Below are 20678 nucleotides of genomic sequence, written 5' to 3'. Positions count from 1 at the left end.
CTGAACAGGTTGAAATGCATTATTTTCCCAGCCATCCAAAAACACTTATTGATGCTTTTCCCAATCAGTGCTGTTTGTCGTGACTGCAAAACAAATGCCGGCATCTTAGGCTTGAACGGTATCTCAGCTGTCACTCATTCTCGAAACAACAATTTCTACATCAAGGTGTCTTTTTATCGCTTTATCTGCTGATGCAAGATGATGGATTCACTCCCATGTGTCTATCAATGTCAAATGGCACTCTTGAAAGCACAGAAGGAAGTAAATTCAAACTAGTAAATGTTGACATGCAATTTGTGACCCGCACTCAACCACGGCCATGATCTGGATTATAAAACCAGAAATAAACCATCTGAGAAATACAAAAAGTTACATGTCATTGACATCTAGCTGCCTCGGTACCCCAAACTATCAGAACATCTTGTCCATTTTAATGTGCTTATAACGCTTTTGCACAGTTTTAAGTTATTTCTTTATTTATTTTTTCGGCGCGCATCTGAGACAACTCAAATTAAGTGATTGGTTTTTGGGCGGGTGCCCCTCGTATACCCTAGTTATACAGGCCAGAATGAACCAGAGTGATGTGTGCAGACACTGGGTGCGTGGCGGGGCGGGTAAAAGGTTAACGTGAATATTGATATTAAAGCGACGCTGCTTCATCATGTCTTGTGTGAGCGGGTGAAATGCTCCTTAAAGGTCATCCCTGTTCTCCTTTTTCTCCCTACAGAGTTCCACTCACTCGCTGTCAGGCCACGGCTACTCGGTAAGTGACATTTTCATGCTTCATAGCTTTACGGCAGAATTACAATCTCCAACGACCCGCTTTATGGCCCCGGCGCTCGACATTTTAATTATGTTAAATAGAGTAATGGAGAAATCATGATATTAGGAACATTAATTCTGGCTGACTGACTGATTAAATTGCGGGAAGGTGTCCTACGCTACCTTGGCAAAAGGAGCTCCGTTTTATTGGCATCGATCAGCGCCGTTCGTTGGTGCTGCAATTTGGCTGTCGGGAGTTTTATATCTTTCTCCAGACTGTCGGTGGAGGATCCTTTTGCTCGCATATCTGACAATATGCCTAAAAGCCTTTTGCTTTCGATGCTATAAATACAATTACTCACTACCACAGAAATGCAGGTATCAGGAGGATCCCCAGCAGTTAAAAGTGGCTTGTGATTTGTTGGGACTGACTATGCATTTAGTGAGATGTTTTTTTTATATCAGGAGTGTTGCTGAACGTAAATGTGTCCGAAAGGAAGATTTAGTGATGCCTTGGAAAACATCAGCCCAATCCTTTCAAACTTACACTAGCTCACAAATTGTCAAAGCACGACTATTTTTATCCCTTGAAAGCATCTGTTGCCTTGCCCTGGTGCATTCTCAAACCGTAAACGTGTGCTCTTCCCCTCCCATTGTTTCAATGATGTGTCTAGTCCCTGGGTAATACAGACAGCGGTCGTCCTTTATGTCCTTTGCTTAAAGGGGAACTCATAAGAGGAACATTCTTTAAAGTGTGCTACTTTTAGCTGATGAGTGGCATATGGCAGTTCTTATTGCAGCTTGGAAGCAATCATCCCGACAAACAAAACAACTATAAATGGTTTGTCATCCTTAATCTGCCTCAAAGGACTGCAGTTAAAGCACTGAACAAAGCTTAACTTCAAAAGACATTGATCTCTGTGCAATCTTTTTTTATTATTTTGTTTTAATAGAACATGTCACATTCCTATTCCCCGGCGGCCTCATACTCACAGATGGATGAAAACAAACAAGACCTTCCAAAAAAGCTTGTGGAGCCCTTTGGCTTGAGCTGTCAGTTTGAGTCGGCAGGGAACGAGGCCTCTCTTCATCTGAAAGGAAGGAGGAGGGAGTTAGAGAGAGAGAAAGGGCAGAAATGGAGGTGGTGTTGGCTTGGAGGTGGTGATGTGGGAGGCAGGGGCATTGTGCAAGCAAAGGAAAGTCCAGTAACAAGGGCAGGAAGTTTCATGTTGTCTGGCTCCCCTCTCTGGCTATCCGATGGTGCTATCTGCAGCGTTTATAGCCTCCAGGCATCTCCTGGGTACTGAGCTCTGACTCTCAATCTGCTCTGCTGCTGGGCCTGCTTGATTTCTGGGGGCTGCTTATCTGTGAGTTCTTCAGGCTTTACACTATGATGGTTTTAAAGGGGGTGGTGGGTGCATTGGATAGGGGGTCGGTGGGGCTCTAGGGAAGTGCCAGGCAGAGGCTGAATGGATATGGGAGGGGTAGTCGGGCGAGGAGAACACCAGAGGCTGGATAGAGTGTTTTGGCTGGTGGAAGAGGAAGAGAAAGGCTACGTATGTGGGTGGAGGGCTGGTTGTAGGTTGAGGAGGGTCAACGAGACAGGCGCAAAGGCGCAGTCAGTGCCATGGGCCCCCAATAGCATGGACGAGTTATCTGATGGTTGACCTCTGGCGTTGATTATCGTCTGCTTCTTTGGTTCTCCACAAACAATAAAAATCAAGCTGGTGGATGGGGGCTGGTTTTCTGTCACGAGGCACTAAGATTTGAAAAAGCGAAATTTTCCTGACAGTTTGTTTTCTACTTCTGTGGGAGATAACGCCTCCTCTTATTTATGTTTCCATATGTCTCCTTTCTTATGTTGCCTGCCAGGCTTGAATGGCCTCATTTGAATGGTTTACACAAGAACATAAAGTTTCTGTTCTTTAGTGACAGACTTATGAAGAAGGGAAATTGGAGCCACCAACGTGTTTTAGACATGGCAAAGACCTTTAGACTGTCTTAAAGTGTGTTGACTGTTGCATATAGTACATAATTTGTCCTACAGGAATTTTCAAAGATGCTAAAAATAATGTCTGTTCACTTTTGTTCTTGCTAAGGTGGATAGAAGCGGACACAGTAAAACTCACTGTTTTAGAGTTTCCTCGTACTTTCTATATGTACATACAACTGATACAGATACAGAAAACTAGTTAATGCTTTGTCCTCAGTTTAATTCATTTTATAGCCCTCCATTAGAAAACTGGTGTAATATAATAAAAATATATATTGAACCGCATTATCCCATCATGGTTGGTATAGCTTTGCTGATATGCCAGCTTTGGTGCCATTACAATAAGACCTTGTCAGTTTTATAATAAACTGTCATTTAAATAAAACATAGCAAAATACACATGTCAAAATCATAAGCGAAAAACTAATTTCACCTTAAATTAAGTAAGTTTTAGCTGAATTGAATGAATTCCTTTGTCTCAATTAAGTGATATCCCTTGGTAGGCTACTATAAACCACCTTGAGTTAATAACTTAGTGTGTTCTTCCAGTTGATGGTATTGCAATCACTTCCATTTACCTGTCCCTCACTGACCCTTCATCCTCCCATTCAGAGGTAAGGACTGATCTCTGAAGCGTTGAGTCCAGCGCTGATATGTGGCAGCAGGACTGAAACTCGCTATCTAGCTCCCTCTGTGGAAGACTGGATATGGAATTGTTTATCAAGCCAGCTCTCCTGTCTGCTTTGTGCCGGCTTCATTATAGCCCCAGCTATGTTTGGGAGACAATATCTGTGCCTTGTTTCCTGCGCTGCTACCTGTTTGTTGTTCCAGTGGAGATGGATCTGGGCTCTGGCGATTTATCATCCTCTCAGGGGCTCTTTGATAAAGAACCCAACATTCCCCTCTGCGCCTGGGAGATATGTGCTGCTAAAGACAGAAAATGTAAAAAAAAAAACTCTCTGCAACTATCTGCTCATCCTGCCACTACCCCTGGGCTGGATATATTGTATAGGAGGGAAGATGTTTTAGTTAAGTGAAAAGGACAACACACCGCCCTTTCCTTTCAGATGAAGTGATTGAGCTTCAGACTCCCACCCCCCATCGGCTGAAACCACCCAAGGCCAAGCTATGGCTCGTGTTTTCATGCACGATAAAAGCATAAAGCTTTGTCTGTAACAGTATAATCTGACTAGTCTGTTTTGGGAGGGTTTATCTCTTCGACGTCAAAGTCAGACCTTAGCCAAAGTGTTTGGGTTGAGCAAGAGTGCTCGGAGCTCTCAGACACACCCGTTCTTCATTTCCCCTGCTCGGGTTGTCATAATCATGTTTAACGCTAAATGAGTCTACACTCTAAACAGAACAGTCTCGGAGTCATGTGTGCATTCTTAAACAGCCTTGTTTTAATTGATTTGGCATTCACAACCTCCACATTGCGACAAATTCACTTCCTTGTCTGAGTGACGAGGCTTTTCACAAGATCTTGATCAAATACAAGGATTATGTCACTTAATTATAATAGAAGCCATTAAAAGCTTCACGCTTTATTTAACAAAGCGACACAGATTCACTGGATTAAATTCTAAACAGAGCAATTGAAAGGAAATTGAGTGTAAATTATATCTTATACTAATTTTTGCAGCTAATTTGTTGTTACGACAGCATGCCTTCTTCCCCTGCAGTAGACAGAATCTCTCAGCTGCCTCTGTGTGACTGTGTCTGTGACTGTCTCCCTGTATATCTCTCTGTCTGCCTCGCCATGTCTCTCTCACTCTACTGACTTTCAGTGTTGTGTGCAGGTGTCTCACTACAACCGTCTCTGCACATGGTGAAAATTAGTGAAGGAAACCAAGAGCCCAGCAGGAGTGGGCTGGGGCCCTGACATTGTCCTGGCCTTAGGGTGGGGCGCTGCCTGTCAGGGTCCTCTCTATGAGGGCTGTCTGCCTTAAAAAACCTATTTGTTTATCCCCGTGTGCGGTCTGGCTTCAGATCCTGGGCCCTGCTGCTCTTTGCGCACCAGGGACCTAGGCTGTTGCCGCTAGCAACAGATAAAAATTGCTGTTAACCACAGCAGGGCCCACAACACATCAATCAACGGGTCTGCAGATAAAGGCTGCAGGCTTCTGGGGCCCCGGCTGAATGGCGCGGTTGAAAATCCTTTTCCAGTGGCTGAGCACACAGAGCTCTGATGTTAGAGGCCTGACATTATTCAGAGTTGAGGAGGGAAACTTCATTTTCACCAGTGCAGCTCAGGCTTTGTTCTAATGGAGATGCATTAGAACGGCAAACACAAATGGGTCTCTGGGAGCGGTCATTTGAATAAAAAGGGGACACTGTGAATTAGTGTCAACCAGGCCTCAAAAAAAAAAAACAGTGCCAGCATAGTTCAGTTGTCCTAAATGAACTCTTAATTGCTTTTGCCACTTGGCTTTGCTCTTAAGACTGCTTAAAAGCTGGGACGTTCAGCTTCACTGCGTTCCACATGCCCCGTTTGTTAAGACTGAATTGAGATCAATGACTGGAAATTACGAGAAGCTATACCCCAATGGCCCAAGATGGCATTAGTACAAAATATTTTTTCACCAGAGGTGACTTTAATGGTTCATTCTAACCTTTTTCAGTCTAGTTCCACCTCGGTTAAAACTAATGCATGGTGATGACTTTGGTGCTGTGTAATAAAAAAGAACAATACTGATCTTTTCTTATATTAAATCCACTTAATGTATTCCCAGACGAAGCTCTATGCTATCACCCCTGTTGGAGTTATTCCAAATGAAACACTAGCTCTCATGGGTAAAAGCATTACTTTTATCCCCCTAAGCCCAACCTTGATTATCATCATTCTTAGTTTGTCCTGGATGCACTGTCCCCTAACTCACATTTGCCCCCACTTTAAACAAATAGCCCTATAATGTAACAATCAAACAATGCTCAGAGGATTTGTTTACTGCAGGCTTTCTCCCCATTAAGTTTCACGGACACTGTAGACAAATAAAGTGGTAATTCCACTTTATCATATGTTACATATACCACAATCAAGCAGCAATTACATGCTCCTTCCATTTGTAAGAGCTCCCAGTGCCGACATGGATGTTTTAATGAGGGCTGTAATGAACGCTCAGGGTGTTTGGCAAGTCTCCGAGATGTTGCTGGGGCTTTTATGGCTCCCCATTATAACGTACAATTTGCATCAGCAAATTACAATGCTCCATATCATTATCCTGCACCAAGGCCCGATCATAAATTAGAGCTCCAATTACAAACATCTATCTGGGAACGGGGAATGAATACGATGGCAGCCCCCCAGAAGCAGGCAGGAGGGAGAGAAAGCCTCCTGTGGATTGCGGGATGAGACTTCCATAGAGGTGTGATATTCTCATAAACCATCCTTATGGGGAATTCATGCTTCCAAAAGAAATAGACCGTTTTGGGTGGGGGGAGAACGTCTGCTTTTTCTGTTTTGGCAGTTCCATATGTCATATTTCACGGCACACTGTGCTCTGAACTTTTTGGTGTTTTAATCACCATCCGTCTGCTAAACATAACACCCACTGATTTCGGTGCCTGACTGTTTCACACTTCTCATTCAAATCTACGTAAGCCAGTCCATTCAGCTGTGCAGAGGAAGGGCCTTATCTATTGTGTCTCAATTCAGAACAAGCAATGTCTCTGTCCCTTCCAATCTCCCTCCGTCTGGCTTTCTCTCCCTCTCCCATTCAACTTTATTATCCACTGGACGGAGCATAATAAATCATAGGGACTTATCACGCTGGAGCTTATTAATTTAGCATCTCAGCTGTTATATTAGTCTGTATCATTTAAAGAGACACCGCAGCATTCCAGTGCCCCCCCCCAAAAAAAATTCAGATGAGGCCATTTAGTGAGATAAACCTAAAAACCATAGATTTGTGAGACGTTGGTTGTTCTACTCTATCGCGGCTGATATGGAGGTACTGTACAACAGTTGTCGTAGGGAAAACACACAGCACTGTACCTGCGTTGCCTGTAATCTGCGACCTGTGGCCAAATCTTGCATGGAAAGGTAGAACAAAGGGCGTACTCCAACAGATAGCTGCAGGCGCCAAGCAGAAACCACCTCAACTGATGAGACAAAAGGCCCGCGGGTCTCCCACAAACCCACAAGAGCTCCCAAATGCTGCACAAACAAAGCCTGAAATTAAGAAGAGCCAGAGGCAGGCCCATTTCTACAGCAGAGCTAAAGGGTTCCTTTTTCATGGACTCGGTGGATTTCTAGTACGGCATTGTAATAGGGCAGACAAACGAAACAACGCATTGCCATTTTCAGTCACAGATTTTGAGAAGGCAGGTTTCTCATCCTTTTTTTCTCTTCTCTTTTCTTCTCTCTCTACAATCACACCTACCACAGTTTGTGGACTAATTTTAAAGGTTCTAAAATCACCTCTGGTGGCGTTTAGATGGTGTCAGGTGATGTTTAATTCATATTTTATTTTGCATTTTAACCTTTCATGTCTGTTGGATCATACGCATCTATCTTTGCTCTTTGTTTGCAAAGCTGGAGCGCAGAGGATGTTGAGTTTGAGAGGTCATGAGATGAAGAGACTGTATTCCAAATTCACAAACACCCCCTGGCAATTATTATTGCTATCTTTAATGTTTCTATGAATCCATTAGGGTTAACCCACCCAGCCCCCTCCCCACCTGCCTCTTTATAACTCTACCTACATGAGTACTGTTTCTGAAACCTGTACAAAAAAGTTATACTAAGTAGGTCACGTACTGCCACTCGTCTTCTAATCACTCAATGAAAAGAACACGATTTCCCTCCATCGGAGCCCCTCAGCCTTGCTCCTGGGACTTCAGTGAGCAACACACACTCATTTGATTTTTTGGCATGTGCTTTCTCCGTTCGCTTTCTCTCGCTCTCTCTCTACACCCCCCTTTTTACTTTGCTTAACTTGTACCTGACAGTACACAAGCAACACCTACCCTGCCTCCAACTTCGCCACGCACACACGCACCACTCCTCCTCCCCTTGTGTGTCTCTCGCTGTCTCTCCGTCTCTCTCAGTGGAGAACGTGTCTGACAGTAACAGCAGGTAAGGTATAAGATTACAGGAGAAGCAGGGGCAATTATACCTCCAGCTGATGCTGCTGTGTTTATGAGGAGAGTAACTGTTAATGACAGTGTTGTGGTTTCTCCAGAGGCCGGAGCACAGCTTATGGAAACCTGCTGTTTTTGTCAGCCTAGCTTCCTGCTTTGTTATTGTAGATTAGTTGTTTTTTTTCTTTTTGTCCGCCTATCAGATTTTTGTTCTCTCTTTTTCTCTCTCCCACGCCTTGCCAACACTCAGCGCCTTCACTTTGAGCTGGCGTGCCTCTGAGTTGCCCTTCCTATTTTAGGGTTTCAAATATAGGTACAGATTTCCTGTAATATGCTCAGCTACCGTTTGGCTGCAAACAAAAAAAAAAAAGTGGTTTCTTAAGGTCATAACAGCTTGGCTTGCTAAAGCATATTGGTAAACACGCACACACAAGCTGGTGTTTGCAACTGCTCAGGTCTGTCCGCAGGGTTTTGGCTGCCTTGCTACTTCCCCCCTACGTGCTTTCACACACGGCAGGCAGATCGCAGCGATTGGAGAGGAGTTTGTGTTTAGATAAAGCGGCTTAATCATAATTGCGCAGGGTTTCCAGTGTCTAGCATCGGCACTCTCTCAGTTGCTGTTCTCCTTGTCCGACATTTGGCTCCCAGCAAGAGGATCAGCGCTCCTAGAGACACAGGAAAAGGATTGTATATCTCAACATGTTTTCTTTTACAGTACAAACATATTTTTATGTCACTGCAAATCCTGTGATGTGTGAAAATAAAACTGAAATATAGAAATTAGTTTGAATTGCAAATATAACAAAGCCAAATATACGTTAATCTAGTGTACAATTAAGTGTGTTGTGTGGCCTTAATTCACAGTTGTTATTTGCTCACATAGGTATGTGCCAGATGGTGCCGAGGCATTATTTGTCTTTTGATTCCTCTGAGGCTACACCTGTTGGGAGAGTCTGTTTAACTATACCCTCTATCATATGTTTGACCAAGCTGCGCCTTTATTGTATTTTGAGGATGTCACTTTTTATCTCCCGTTTCATTGGAGGAATCTTCAGAGGCAGTTTAACAAAGTTCCAACTGGTAAAACGGTATCAGGGGTGACCAAACTTTTTTTTTGGTGAGGTATATCGGCAAATATATGTAGGTAAATGATGCTTGTTATATGATAATGCAGCCCATATCGCATCCAACTGTTGTAGAGCTGGACTAGCTGCCACTTGCTTAACCTTCTGCTTTCGTTCGGCACCAGCGTAGGGCTGACGTTTGGTTTCATAGCGTTGTATTTTATACTCTTAGACCACAGCAACAGTTTCATTGCTAATCAAACACAAACACCTCCCTATCTTTCTTTGGTTCTGCCATTTTTGGTCACCGGCAGCAAAAGTCTTGTCCACCTACTGTTAAAACGAAATAGTACAATACAATCGAGTGCAAGTTCATGTGTGGGCCATAAGCCAATATATGTTTAGAATTTGCCAATTAAAAATGGACCGTGTGCCGAGTTTGGACACCCCTGCACTATGCAGTTGTTTTATGTTATTCACTCTGTTATGGCCCTCACAGCGACTGAGTTAAGAATTAAAATACAAAGTATCGCTTGAACCCACTACAGGCCCAGGTGGAGTTATGTTGTAATAGTCTTAGCTTAACAGTGATCCTCTTGCTGACTGTTAATTATTTCAGTCTTTGGAATGAAGGTTATTTTACTCATTGCCACTGTGGACAGAAGAGTCCGCTAAATGCCAGGAAATGAAAATGAATACTGCACTCACCCTACAGTCTTCTGCCCACCACCATCCACACTCCAGACCCCGTGCTCTGTGCCCTCAGCGTGTGGTTGGCCTTGGCCCCGATCACACCGGGGCACATGGGAGATTAACTGGGCTGGCTTACTCACTCAGCAGGTTCCCCGACTCCCCTCCACTCATCCTGGCCCAATCTGCCAGCTAACCTCCTGCTCCGCCGAGCCATGGCAGCAGGGCACCACCAGCCCGTCCCGCCTTCATTACGCCTGCCAGATGGGCTGAGAATTAGATTCGAACTCCCACTATGGAAGGAGGGAGTGGAGAGAGATTGAAGAGGGAGGAAGGGAGAGAGGTGGCAGAGGAAAAGGGAGGAGGGAAGAAAGTTGTGGGGGGAAGAAAGTAATGGTTTTTGTTTTCATTTATGTTGCAAGTTATTACATTTTAATGTAACACCCCTGGGACCTGGCAGCATTAAATGCCTGTTCTTGAATAATCGACACTAACTGCAAGCAAATGCTGGGGAGAAATGAAATTAGCGAGCGCAGCAATTTGGCATAGTGATTATCGGCTCCTTGGAGGCACTTCCTGATGATTTAAGAATGCTAACATTTAAGCAAGTCAGATCTCATTACTCTTCAAGGTTAAATCGAGCTGTGTCGGAGGGGAGGCAGATGCCTGATTGGAAATAGCGCTTCCTTGTCTCTCTGTCTCTCTTCATCTCTCTTTCTTCATGCTGATGTTTCTCACTTTTCCAGCCGCTTAGTGCAAGCCGGAAAGTCTCAAGGCTAAAATCTGTCAGACCCTGATGACACCTTTTGCCAGCTCTTAATTAGATCAGCAATACTCGCTTTCCAAGGTATAATTTGTCCTTTGCCAGGGAACATCGTCCTGTGAGCACTGCCATGCTAACTGCCTTAGCCTTGTTCTGAATGTCCATGTACCACACACTTTCTTTCACACAGATATATCCTTGGGCCCTCGGATGAACGAAAGGAAATAGGTAGCTTTTTGAATTACACCAAAGTAAAGCGTTTATTACTGTTCAGGCTGCACCACAAATGTTCTTTTATACTGTATATTCCTCTGCTATTCTAGCTCATTCTACGGAGGCAGAAGCGATTTTCAAAGCAATTTCAGCCTTGGCATCTTCTGGACCAGTGTTTACCTCAGCCAGCCATACACATCTGTTCTCCACACAAACTTGATCCAATTAGGTGCCACCAGACAATGGCTTTCTCCTCCACAAGCCCAGCACAGCGCCAGGGCTCCCGAACAATACGGAAGTGTTTTTTCTTCCATTACGGAGCGTCAGATCCTTTTTTTATGGTGTTTACCTGACGTCAATATGTCAGCCCCTGTTTCCAAAAGGGGTCTCAGCTGGGGAAGTGATAGGCGATGAGGATAATGATGTGAGTGGGAGCAGTGTGGCGGATGCAGATGCACTTTACCGTGTTATAAATCCTTCCCTCCGCTGCACCGCACCCCACAAAGTTGAGGGACAGATGGGTTGGACTTTTATCTCCGCTTTCTAAATTCCAGTGAAATCAAAACATTTCTCACCACGGAGATGAGATTTATTTAAAGCAAGGCAGCAGCAACAAAGCTTCTTTGGGGAATATGTCTATTAGTTTTTCCAAGCTGTTGTTTTCTCATGCAGGGGGGGAAATCATTGCAAGTCAAATGTAATCATTCCACCGTTGGGTTATGCTCCGTCTCGAATAATAATAATATTAGTTTGGTCGCTTGCTTTGCTTACATCAGGCTTGTAATTTGAATTTCTGAGACACGAGTAAGAAGGCTGATGTTAATCACAACCAATCACTGATGTTATCTTTGTCGTTTTTTTTTTTTTTTTTTCTTGTTTACAACAGCTTTATCTTTTGGCACATCTTGAAATTTGGCAGCCTGAATTCATTATCTGCAGTGTTTCATGTAGTCAACAAATATGGCATCTGCAATGTGGGATTCTGTTTCCTCCTACTTACATGCTGTGTGCGCTGTACCGCGTCTGATGTCTCTGCATCACATTTCATCTTTGTTGTGGCCAAAAGGATTTCTGGATTGCAGCAGGGTTACCCCAGGAATGAGGAAAAAGCCTGTAAATTGTAACCAGGCATTTCCACATGAAACATTCATGCTTAAGTATGATTAGCAGAGATTAAGGTGGGTTTGTTTTGCCTCTTAGAAGGCCCCGTGACAATTTGGAAATGGATTGCGAGCAGCTTTTGCAAGCACAGCCCTCTTAATCCTGTGCCAAGAGTTCTCACCCACCTTTGCCGAGGTATTTACATTAAAGTTCTCACGTCAGCTCTGGAGCCAAGGGCCTAGAGGTACTGTGTGTTACTGCCTAAACCTCAAAGTATTGGAAGGATGGAAAATATTATGTTAAGTATTTCCAAGACTTTTAATGGAACATGTTTTGCAAAGAGAAAGATTTGTCAGTTCTACTTGAGGGGCTACTCAGTGGGTATTAGTAGACAAAAGATTATGTGTTGCATTAAGTTCCGAGAGACTGTACCCATTGTAATGGAAGCAGTATCGTGTACATATTTCTATTTTCAAGACTGAACGCTCAAATCAAATAGTGGTCCGTTATCCCAGCCAGTGATGTGTATCCATTTCCCGGTCCTAGCCATTCTGCTATCATGTATCCCATTTCCATATTGTCTTCCTATCATGTATATGAGATAGAGCCCTCCCATGTGCTGGATGATGTGATCCCCAGATAGATTCATTCATACATAATGATAAAAGATGGGTTTGGACAGGGCTACTTATTTGACAATCATTGAAGTGCCACTGTGATGGATGGCGAGGAGGACCTCCACCCCTCTCTCCTCCCACCCCATAACCGTGGCTCCCTCTACTGATCCCACCTTATTTATTTTTCGCTGGCCTAGCTCAAGGTCCCGTCTTACTTTAAAAGAGAAATATCAAATTGAATTAAAATTGCTCGCTCACCCAAAACAGAGGCCCGTGCGCCTTAAAAGTCACACATCTGCTCCCACAATTCATTGTTGCAAAGTCGATCCCCACCCATCCCCCCTCTCCGGGCGCATGGTAATGTGAATTATTCATGCCAGCGGGGCCACGGCGTGCTTCATCATGTTAAAGTGCCCATGACATTACTGATGGAGCCACCGATGCCCCCGCACTGCCAGCTATGCTAATGCATTTGGAAGGAGGAAAGAAAAGACATGGCGGCACCTCTAGGGATCAGGAGGACAAGCACAGATCGCCTACTAGAAATTAGCACTCGAACGTCTAGTCCCAGTCCAATCACAAATGAGACTTACTACCTCGTGGAAGGCAGTGAATAAGGAAACCCAGCGTTTTTACCATTTCACAGATACAAATCAATCAGTCAGCTTTCACAATTTAAGTAACATGACTGCGTGACCCATTTGTGGCGTCACTGCTAGGATGCTGGACGTTAAACCACAAAGTTCCCGGTTCAAGTCTGAGGACTGTGTCAAAATGCCCAAAAGAGCAGTTTCTGAACACTTAACGAAAACATAACTGCAGTCGTATGACAAAGTAGTGACTAGCTTGTGTCTTGGTGAATTATTGTTAACATGCTGTGTTTTAAACACATATTGCTAATTTATATGTAATGTCAGTCGTCTGGAAAGTAACAGATGCTGTGTTATCTGTTACTAAAAGAAACTGTCACAATGATTCATATGTCTTTTGGGGGTGTTTTCGATATGCACATAACAAGATTCTTTAAAAATCTTTATTTTTATACACACACACACACACACACACACACACAAAAGTGGAGCAGATGAACAAGTGGATAAGTTTCACTCATGCCTTTCACCGCCCACATTTTTCAAAGTTTTTGATCACAGACCCTTCTTCTCGACTGGATTACCTTTCTGCTTGCCGAGAGAGTGCACCTCAGTAGCACCCGAGGGATTACTTTGTCTTAGTGTGCGTCCGTGCCGGGTCCTCTAATGATTGCCTGTATTTATTGGGACCCTGAAATTTAATCTGCCAGCTCAGTTGTAAGTGTAAAGACTTAACTTTGATCGAGATATTGAATGGAAAGCATCAGTTTAGCTTGTAGAATAACATACTTGCAGTGAATGGTGCTGTAGTACACATAATGTGAGCCCACAGAGAGAGCCAACCATTCAGCTCCACTTTTTGTTCCTCAGGTGTGTGTATTCATGCCTAAGAATGGTGAATTGATAGGGATTTCTAAGCTGGCATATTATCGCATCTTGCATCTCTTTTCCATACCTGCTCTGCAGATTCATACAAATGGAGGCCCCACTCTAAATGTTATTTCTTGGTTCTGTAAATCAATCTTGCAATGAGCCAGCGTAGTCTGGCTGTGCCAGTATGCAAAGTAAACAAGCACAGAAAAGGGAGGAAGCAGAGAGAAGAGGTTGAACAGGGTATGAAAGTACACATTTCCACTGTCAGTTTGTGTTAAACCGGTCTCAGATATGCTCTTTGTGAAGCTTTTCTCGCCTTTTCAGAAACCGCCCGCGCGTCTGTAAAGGTGCTGGGCAAGATGAGCACAACTGATACTGTGGTTCCCACACGCCTTGCCTTCTGAAATTTCACAACCGATAGCGGTTACTGAGAGAGGGGGCCAGACAGAATCTTACCTGATTAGAAAAAAAATAAAGCGAGCGAGGCAGTGAGAAAGAGTTGAGGCAAGTTTAGTAAAAACTAACAAGAAGCAGCAGGTCTCTGAGGTTGTGTCTAGGTTTCAGTTGACACATCTCTGGCTGGCCCTGAGTGCACCACGCTCTCCACAAATGAGTGGGTTGAGTCAAGGCTGTCGGATTACAAACCGCACTGGCAATGCTTTATCTTCTGATTGCAAATTTGAGACAGAGATTCTTAGAGTATGATTACAACTTTTTTCCCTTTTATATTTGTTCACAGCAAACACAGTCAACTATCTGACTGTTCCGGTACATGCACACGTACTGAACATAACTATTTTTTTTTTTTTTTTTTGTGGTCGATATGTGAACCGCCACATATGCCACCTTAACAGTGATGTCTTGCATGATGAGACTACTGCGAGGGCTAAAAGATGAGCCCAGCTCCACGTAGGCAGGAGATCTGGCCCCAAAATAGCCTGGCTCTTGGGAGCCACTATGCTGAAAGTGAACTACTGAACGAGATGCTATCGCAGCCAAGCAGCCTCTCTTTCTGTTGAGAAAAGGAAGAAGGAAGGAAGGCAGTAGATGTCATCATCCTGTTTGTTCTCATTCTGACTTAGCCTGCTATGATTATTCTCTTTATCTCTGATTATCTCTGATTTAATGTGCTCCATTTCATTGCTGTCATTCAAGCTGAGGTGATATGACAGAGTGTTGATAACTAAATACCAAAGTGTTTTGGCTCGCTCAGCGACATAAGTGAAATGCGGCCAAGTCACATGCTGCATGCTTTGAATAAAGATTGTTGCCAAACAGAGCGCTCAGCTCAGAAGTGTATTCACATTTTACAAACACTATAATTGGATTTTTTTCTTTCGAATTCTGCTGTACTGACACATGTCACGAAAGGTCCACCCAAATCTCCCATCCTCCCATTAGAGGTGCTTGTTAGCAGAACTGCCATAGGTCCTTATTGCTGTGACGGTTCAGTCACAATCTATTACACCGACTGGGAATCTACGCATCTCATAACTGGCACCAAATATTGGTTTTGCTGATAAGTTCTGAAAAAATGCCACATTAATGATGAGAAAAATAAACAGGAGTCGTGTTGGCAGGATGTGGGTGGCTGTCCCATGGGAGAGGAATCTCGGGGATATAGAAATAGTAACAGCATCACCCAACAGGGGTTCCACCACCTCCCCCTCACAATCTTTCCTATACTACCGGTGCCTTGCAGCTACCGCGGCACTTGTACGGCTGTAGTAAGATAGCATTAGTTTTCATTTACCATCTACATAGATCCCACTCCGAAAGCGAGCCTTCAGGGTAATGTTAGGTCTTTTCATAAGTTACAAAGATGTAATTAGACAAATTAGCTCAGCAGACACTCGGGTTGCATTTTTTAATGGCTGCGTGTTGCCTAGGTTGGTAATTAGCAGGCAGCCGCTGCTCCAAAATCACACATTGCACCCGAGGCCTTGCATCCGTAACCTGACAACCAGTACCACGGTAATGAAGGCTTATGTATCCCACAGGCTTGGTTTGTCTCACTTGCCAACCAGGTTTGATGCTGGAATTCACACTAAGCCACTGTGCAAATGCCTTGTTTATTCCCGTGTATTATTTTCTTCCAGGTTGAGCATGCCGTCCTTTTGGCGCAGTGATGTATTCAAATCAAACTGATGTGTTTTTGCCTCAGAGGCGCAGACTTTCATTTGAGTCAATCACCTTTATGGCTCAATTCATCAGGGCCGTGGTCTACGTGTCCAGGTCTCTTGTTGTGAGTAGCACCCGAGGAGCCGATCAGGCATTCCAACGCAGCCAGCTCCTCTCACACTTTTAATGACTTGCCGATGGTGATTTTTACCAAGCGCCTGTTTTTTATTAACTTGGAATAAATTCCTCCTCTCTCTCTCTGACACTAGACATTCTCTTTAAATTGGATTGAGGGGGCTGAATGCCAAGTCGGAAATGACCTAGCAAAATGCACATGAACTTGCGAAAGAATTTATTTATCTATTTACCGTATGTGTCCATATTAAATTTGCGACACCGGCTTTTTTTTTCACAAATATGAAGTTGGGAGCTTTTCACAGTTACAATAAGTCGACATATGCAGCAGGAAATTGATTTTCTCTGAGTTTTCCTTTCGTCTGTACACAAACACAGGATCTGAGACACGTCTTTATCTAGAAAGATATCACAGCTAGGTTTCTTTCAGTTAAGTGCAAATTGAGTGCGTCATAGTTCATTTCATTCAGCGGTAATCCCCACATTTAGTTTGGTGCAATCAACTGTGTTTCTATACATCTGCTAATCACGACCTAGACACAGAAAACAAGATATGTTCTGAAAAGGGGTACGTTAGAATATAAACATATTTAAGTCGTGTGTCTCGTAATTAGAGTCACTTTATATGCAGCACCTCCAATAGATAAACTAAACACACTGAAGGAAGGTAAAATAAAGCAGAATTGCTCCAGTATATATAGAATTGTTGTTGTTTGCTGTAACCTGTCAACAGCTCAGTGGCTTTGCACCACACACTGTCTTTCTGTCCTATTTGTGGGGGCAAGTTGGCACAACACAGTGCCTTCACTGACGTGGGAAGGAGATGATTGGAACAACGTGCTGCGAGTGGATAGTAGCACACATCCACAGGAGCTTTGTGGACCAAGGAGATAAGGCTGGAGCCCACAGCATGACAGCGAGAGCAGGACTGGGGAATGGAGGACAAGAGACGGCAGCCTTAAGGCCAAAAGACTCAGTAGAGAGTAATGAGGGCCAGCTCTCACCAAGGATACCGACGAAACTTCCAGGGAGGAAGGGGGGGGGGGGGGGGGGGGATAGGAGGATAGGTGGAATAACAACCTTGGAGGGCAAATTAGCTGCCTCACCATAGAAGCTGTCATGACACAATGTGGAAAGAAAAGGCACAAATGACAAGGAACACATTTCAAAGTAGCTTTGATTCCAAGCGTAGGAATCTGACCCGCTCTGGGATGGGCACAGTTACACAAACACACCACCCCACTTTGTTTGGTCACAACATACGGATATGTTTTGCAGTATATGTAGTTAAGTACGCTGTTATGGATTAGTGTTACGAGGACTACACGGCACATCTGCTTTGTTATAATGTGGTGCAGGTAGAGGTGACGTAATGATAAGCCAGTGCAAAACCTGGTTAAAAACGATGTATAGCCATCAAGAGTCTTGCTGTTCGGTGTCTTCTTCTAGGCTTAAAAGGTCATAAAATGATAAAGAAAACTATTGTTGAAAGCTGAAGGCCATGCCTCGAGAGACTGTAATGTTGTCAGTGACCAGTCGATCACTTAGGCGGTTGGCATACTCTCTGACAAGTGCTTGTCATATAGTCGGATGGTTTCAGAAACCTCCATCTCTTGCACAAGTTAGAAGTGTGTCTGACGATTTCTGTAATTGTGAAACCAAGAATACGTCATTCGCACTCACTTCATGTCACAAACGTTGTTTTTTTGTTTTTTTTTTAGTTCTGTTCTTTCATCTGTTACTGTTTGGGGGAATTTTTATGCAAACAACCAAATGCAACGCTACCAGCGTCTTACTGGACAGGCTGTCTGAAAATGTGAATTGTTGTCCCCGCATTTAAACAAAATCACATCTAGCACTGCTGTATGGCTGCCGGCTTTTCATTCTTCCTTGGAGTGAAACTTTTTTGAAACAAAGATATAAACATTTGTGTTAGTCAGTGCTATCCAGCCTAAAACGTCTCTGTGACAATTGGACGGGATGCAGTGAAACGTGTGTGTGTCCTGCTCATAATGAATAGACCCTTTTCATTGCAGACATCTTACCAAAAAGCAGGACCTCCCCTAAGTGGAATTTAGCCATCACTAATACACCTGTCCTTTCAGTCTGTGACAAGACAAAATGACTCCTGTGAAACAGCAATGTTGCAGTGGCTGTAACTATCCTCAACATTTATGTTAAGTAATTCATATCTCAGTACTCACATACCTTTGGATGCTATGGGTTAAGGGTCAGGCTCTGTGGATCAGGCTTGTTCCAGTGCTTTTCCACAGATACTTGATCAGTTTGGGATCTAGTGAATTTGGAGGCCAGGTCAACACCTTGTGCTGTTTTTCATGTTTTTTTGAGTTGTTCCTAAACTGTTTTTGTGTGGATGCCTGTGTCAGGCTGCATCCTGCTGGGTCATTGCTATGGGGTCCTGGTCTGGTCTGGGTGGGTGGTACATGTCTAAGTAAGATCCACATGAATGCCAGGTCCAAAAGTTTCCCAGTAAAACATTCCAATGTCATATACTCCACCTGTCAGTGGTCATAATGTTATGCCTGATTGTGTATACCTTTAAAGTGTCAATATGTTCTAGTTATGAGCATGTTAGCATGCTGACTTTAGCATTTAGCTCTAAGCACTACTCTGCCCGTTTTTCCTATAATTTTTCCTGACCATGATCATACTGTTAAGGGGCATAAACACAGGAAGAGACTAGCAGTGATGTGGTAACAAGATAATCAGTGTTCCCATACAGTGTTAATACTATCCCGGCCCGCCAGGGTCTAATTTACTCCGCCATGGTCTCGTAACGAATCGGAAATATTTTTGCACGTTTCAAACAACTTTGTGCTTGCATTGTTTTTCCTATTGCTCCTGAAAGCATCTCTCCCTCCTTCCCCTGCCCAACATCGCCTACCCCCCAGACTCTACACCCCATAGACAGTATAAAGATTTTATACAGTCTATGCTCCACACACACCGGCCACTGCCCTGTAGTTTAACCTGGTGGAGAAAACGGCACTCATGTAGCTATTTGTGTTGTTCACTAATAAAAATTGACTCTACCGCAACCTTCTAAAACCCGATGTTTGTGCTCTTGATTTCTTAGACCATGGAGATTTACAGTTATTTAATGAGAGTTGGTCAAAACCGGAGGAAAAGACTCAGATGAAATTTCACTTCAGATGAAATGTGAACTAGCTTAACTTTATAAGCGCCAGCTAGCAAAGTTAGATAGATAGTTGGGATAGCATCATAACTAGGGACGTTTATTAAGACGTAGTAAGACGTAATGGTCATGCTTGAAGCGTAAGCTCCATATGCTGGCAGTGTTTTTACGATCTGCTTATTTCTGCGGAAACATTAGGGGTGGTAAATAGGCAAGAGGGTACCAGAGTCTGGACAGCCCACTAGCAACCAACTGTCACCTACAAAACAATAGGTGGCAAGCTTCATACATGGGTGGGCCTTTAGACAGCTTGTCTGTGGGGTTAGATGTTACACATAGTTGAATTGGCATTGCAGTAACATGTCATATTTTGTGCTTCATCTTACAAACCTATACAGGGATTATGAGTACCAATCAGCTACAGGATCAGTAAGTATTAATCTGCTGCCGTCTTAACAGAACAGGGCTGCTATCTCATGGGGGCCATGTGAAGATCCTCCGAAGGCACAGCCCGAGTTGAAAAATACTTTTAATTTTGAGCGTCACAGTTTCTCAGTTGTGGATTGCGGCCCATCAATTCTGTGTGATGCCTTTAGATTCATCTAATGGAATTTAGCTGTTCTGTTTCGCTCTCTTTTTTTTTCTCTTTCGCTTTTCATTTCTCTACTCTCCCTCCGTCTTGCTCTCTCTCATGTCGCACACACACTGAGCTTCTCTGTGCTGGGCCTGCCTGTGGCACAAGACATGTTGGATCATTTGATTCCAGCTAATAACCGGAGTTAGCCCAGGGAAAGGCATAAATGAGTTGTGGCCTCCCTGGGCTGCTCATGCTGCCTGTCTGAAGTGTTAGACGACTGGAGGCTCTCAGCCAGCCAGCTCCCTGGATGGAGGATGATTGTGTCACAAGGGTCGTGATATGTAAGTTCTCCTAGAGAATTATGCTGAAACAAGGAAACCTTAGATAGCTTGGCTGCAAAAAGATATCTATTTTTACAAGTATAACTGCAAGTATGTAGTATTTTTGCAGTTTTACCGAGAGTTACCTAATTAACTAACCTGCTTAAAGCTCAACACCTAAGATGCCTATCTTCAGTTTCTTGTTTAAGTATCACTCAGTAGTGTGAATGACTTGATAGGGGCGATGTATTTGCAGGTCTAAGTGCAAACACGCACGCTGCACACATGCGTGCAAACACCAGCACGAATTTGTAACCACATATTGTCTACAACCTCACACACACACTTACACGTATACGAATATAACTTGAAAGCCACTCCTTCCTTTGCACAAGCACACACGCATACGTATATATTCTCAGTACAAATGAAAACACTTCTAGTTGACACATTTTTACTGCTTTGCGCTTTGATTAGTGAGAGAAGGGAAGTGGTAATGAACTGTGAACATGCTGTTTCCTTCCATTTGGAAACCAAGCATCAGCTCATGCCTCCGCTCTCCCCGCCAAACGATGTATTACTATTCTGTCCTTACACCGCTCCCAATTAACTCTGGCATCTCT

General features: G+C 43.7%; 1 protein-coding gene across 6 annotated transcripts in view; it reads left to right on the top strand.

Annotated features, from left to right (window-relative positions):
- fbrsl1 (fibrosin-like 1) overlaps positions 1–20678 on the top strand; it is a 272207-nt gene that overhangs the window by 124188 nt on the left and 127341 nt on the right. For all 6 annotated transcript variants that reach the window (XM_084551096.1, XM_084551095.1, XM_084551099.1 and 3 more), the window contains exon 4: positions 728–763. In XM_084551096.1, coding sequence (XP_084407222.1) covers positions 728–763 — 36 coding nt within the window. The remainder of the gene's footprint in view (positions 1–727; positions 764–20678) is intronic.

The sequence above is a fragment of the Chelon labrosus genome (genome assembly GCF_963514085.1).
Source record: "Chelon labrosus genome assembly, chromosome: 9".
Taxonomy (NCBI): domain Eukaryota; kingdom Metazoa; phylum Chordata; class Actinopteri; order Mugiliformes; family Mugilidae; genus Chelon; species Chelon labrosus.
This window is presented reverse-complemented; position numbering and strand designations above follow the sequence as displayed.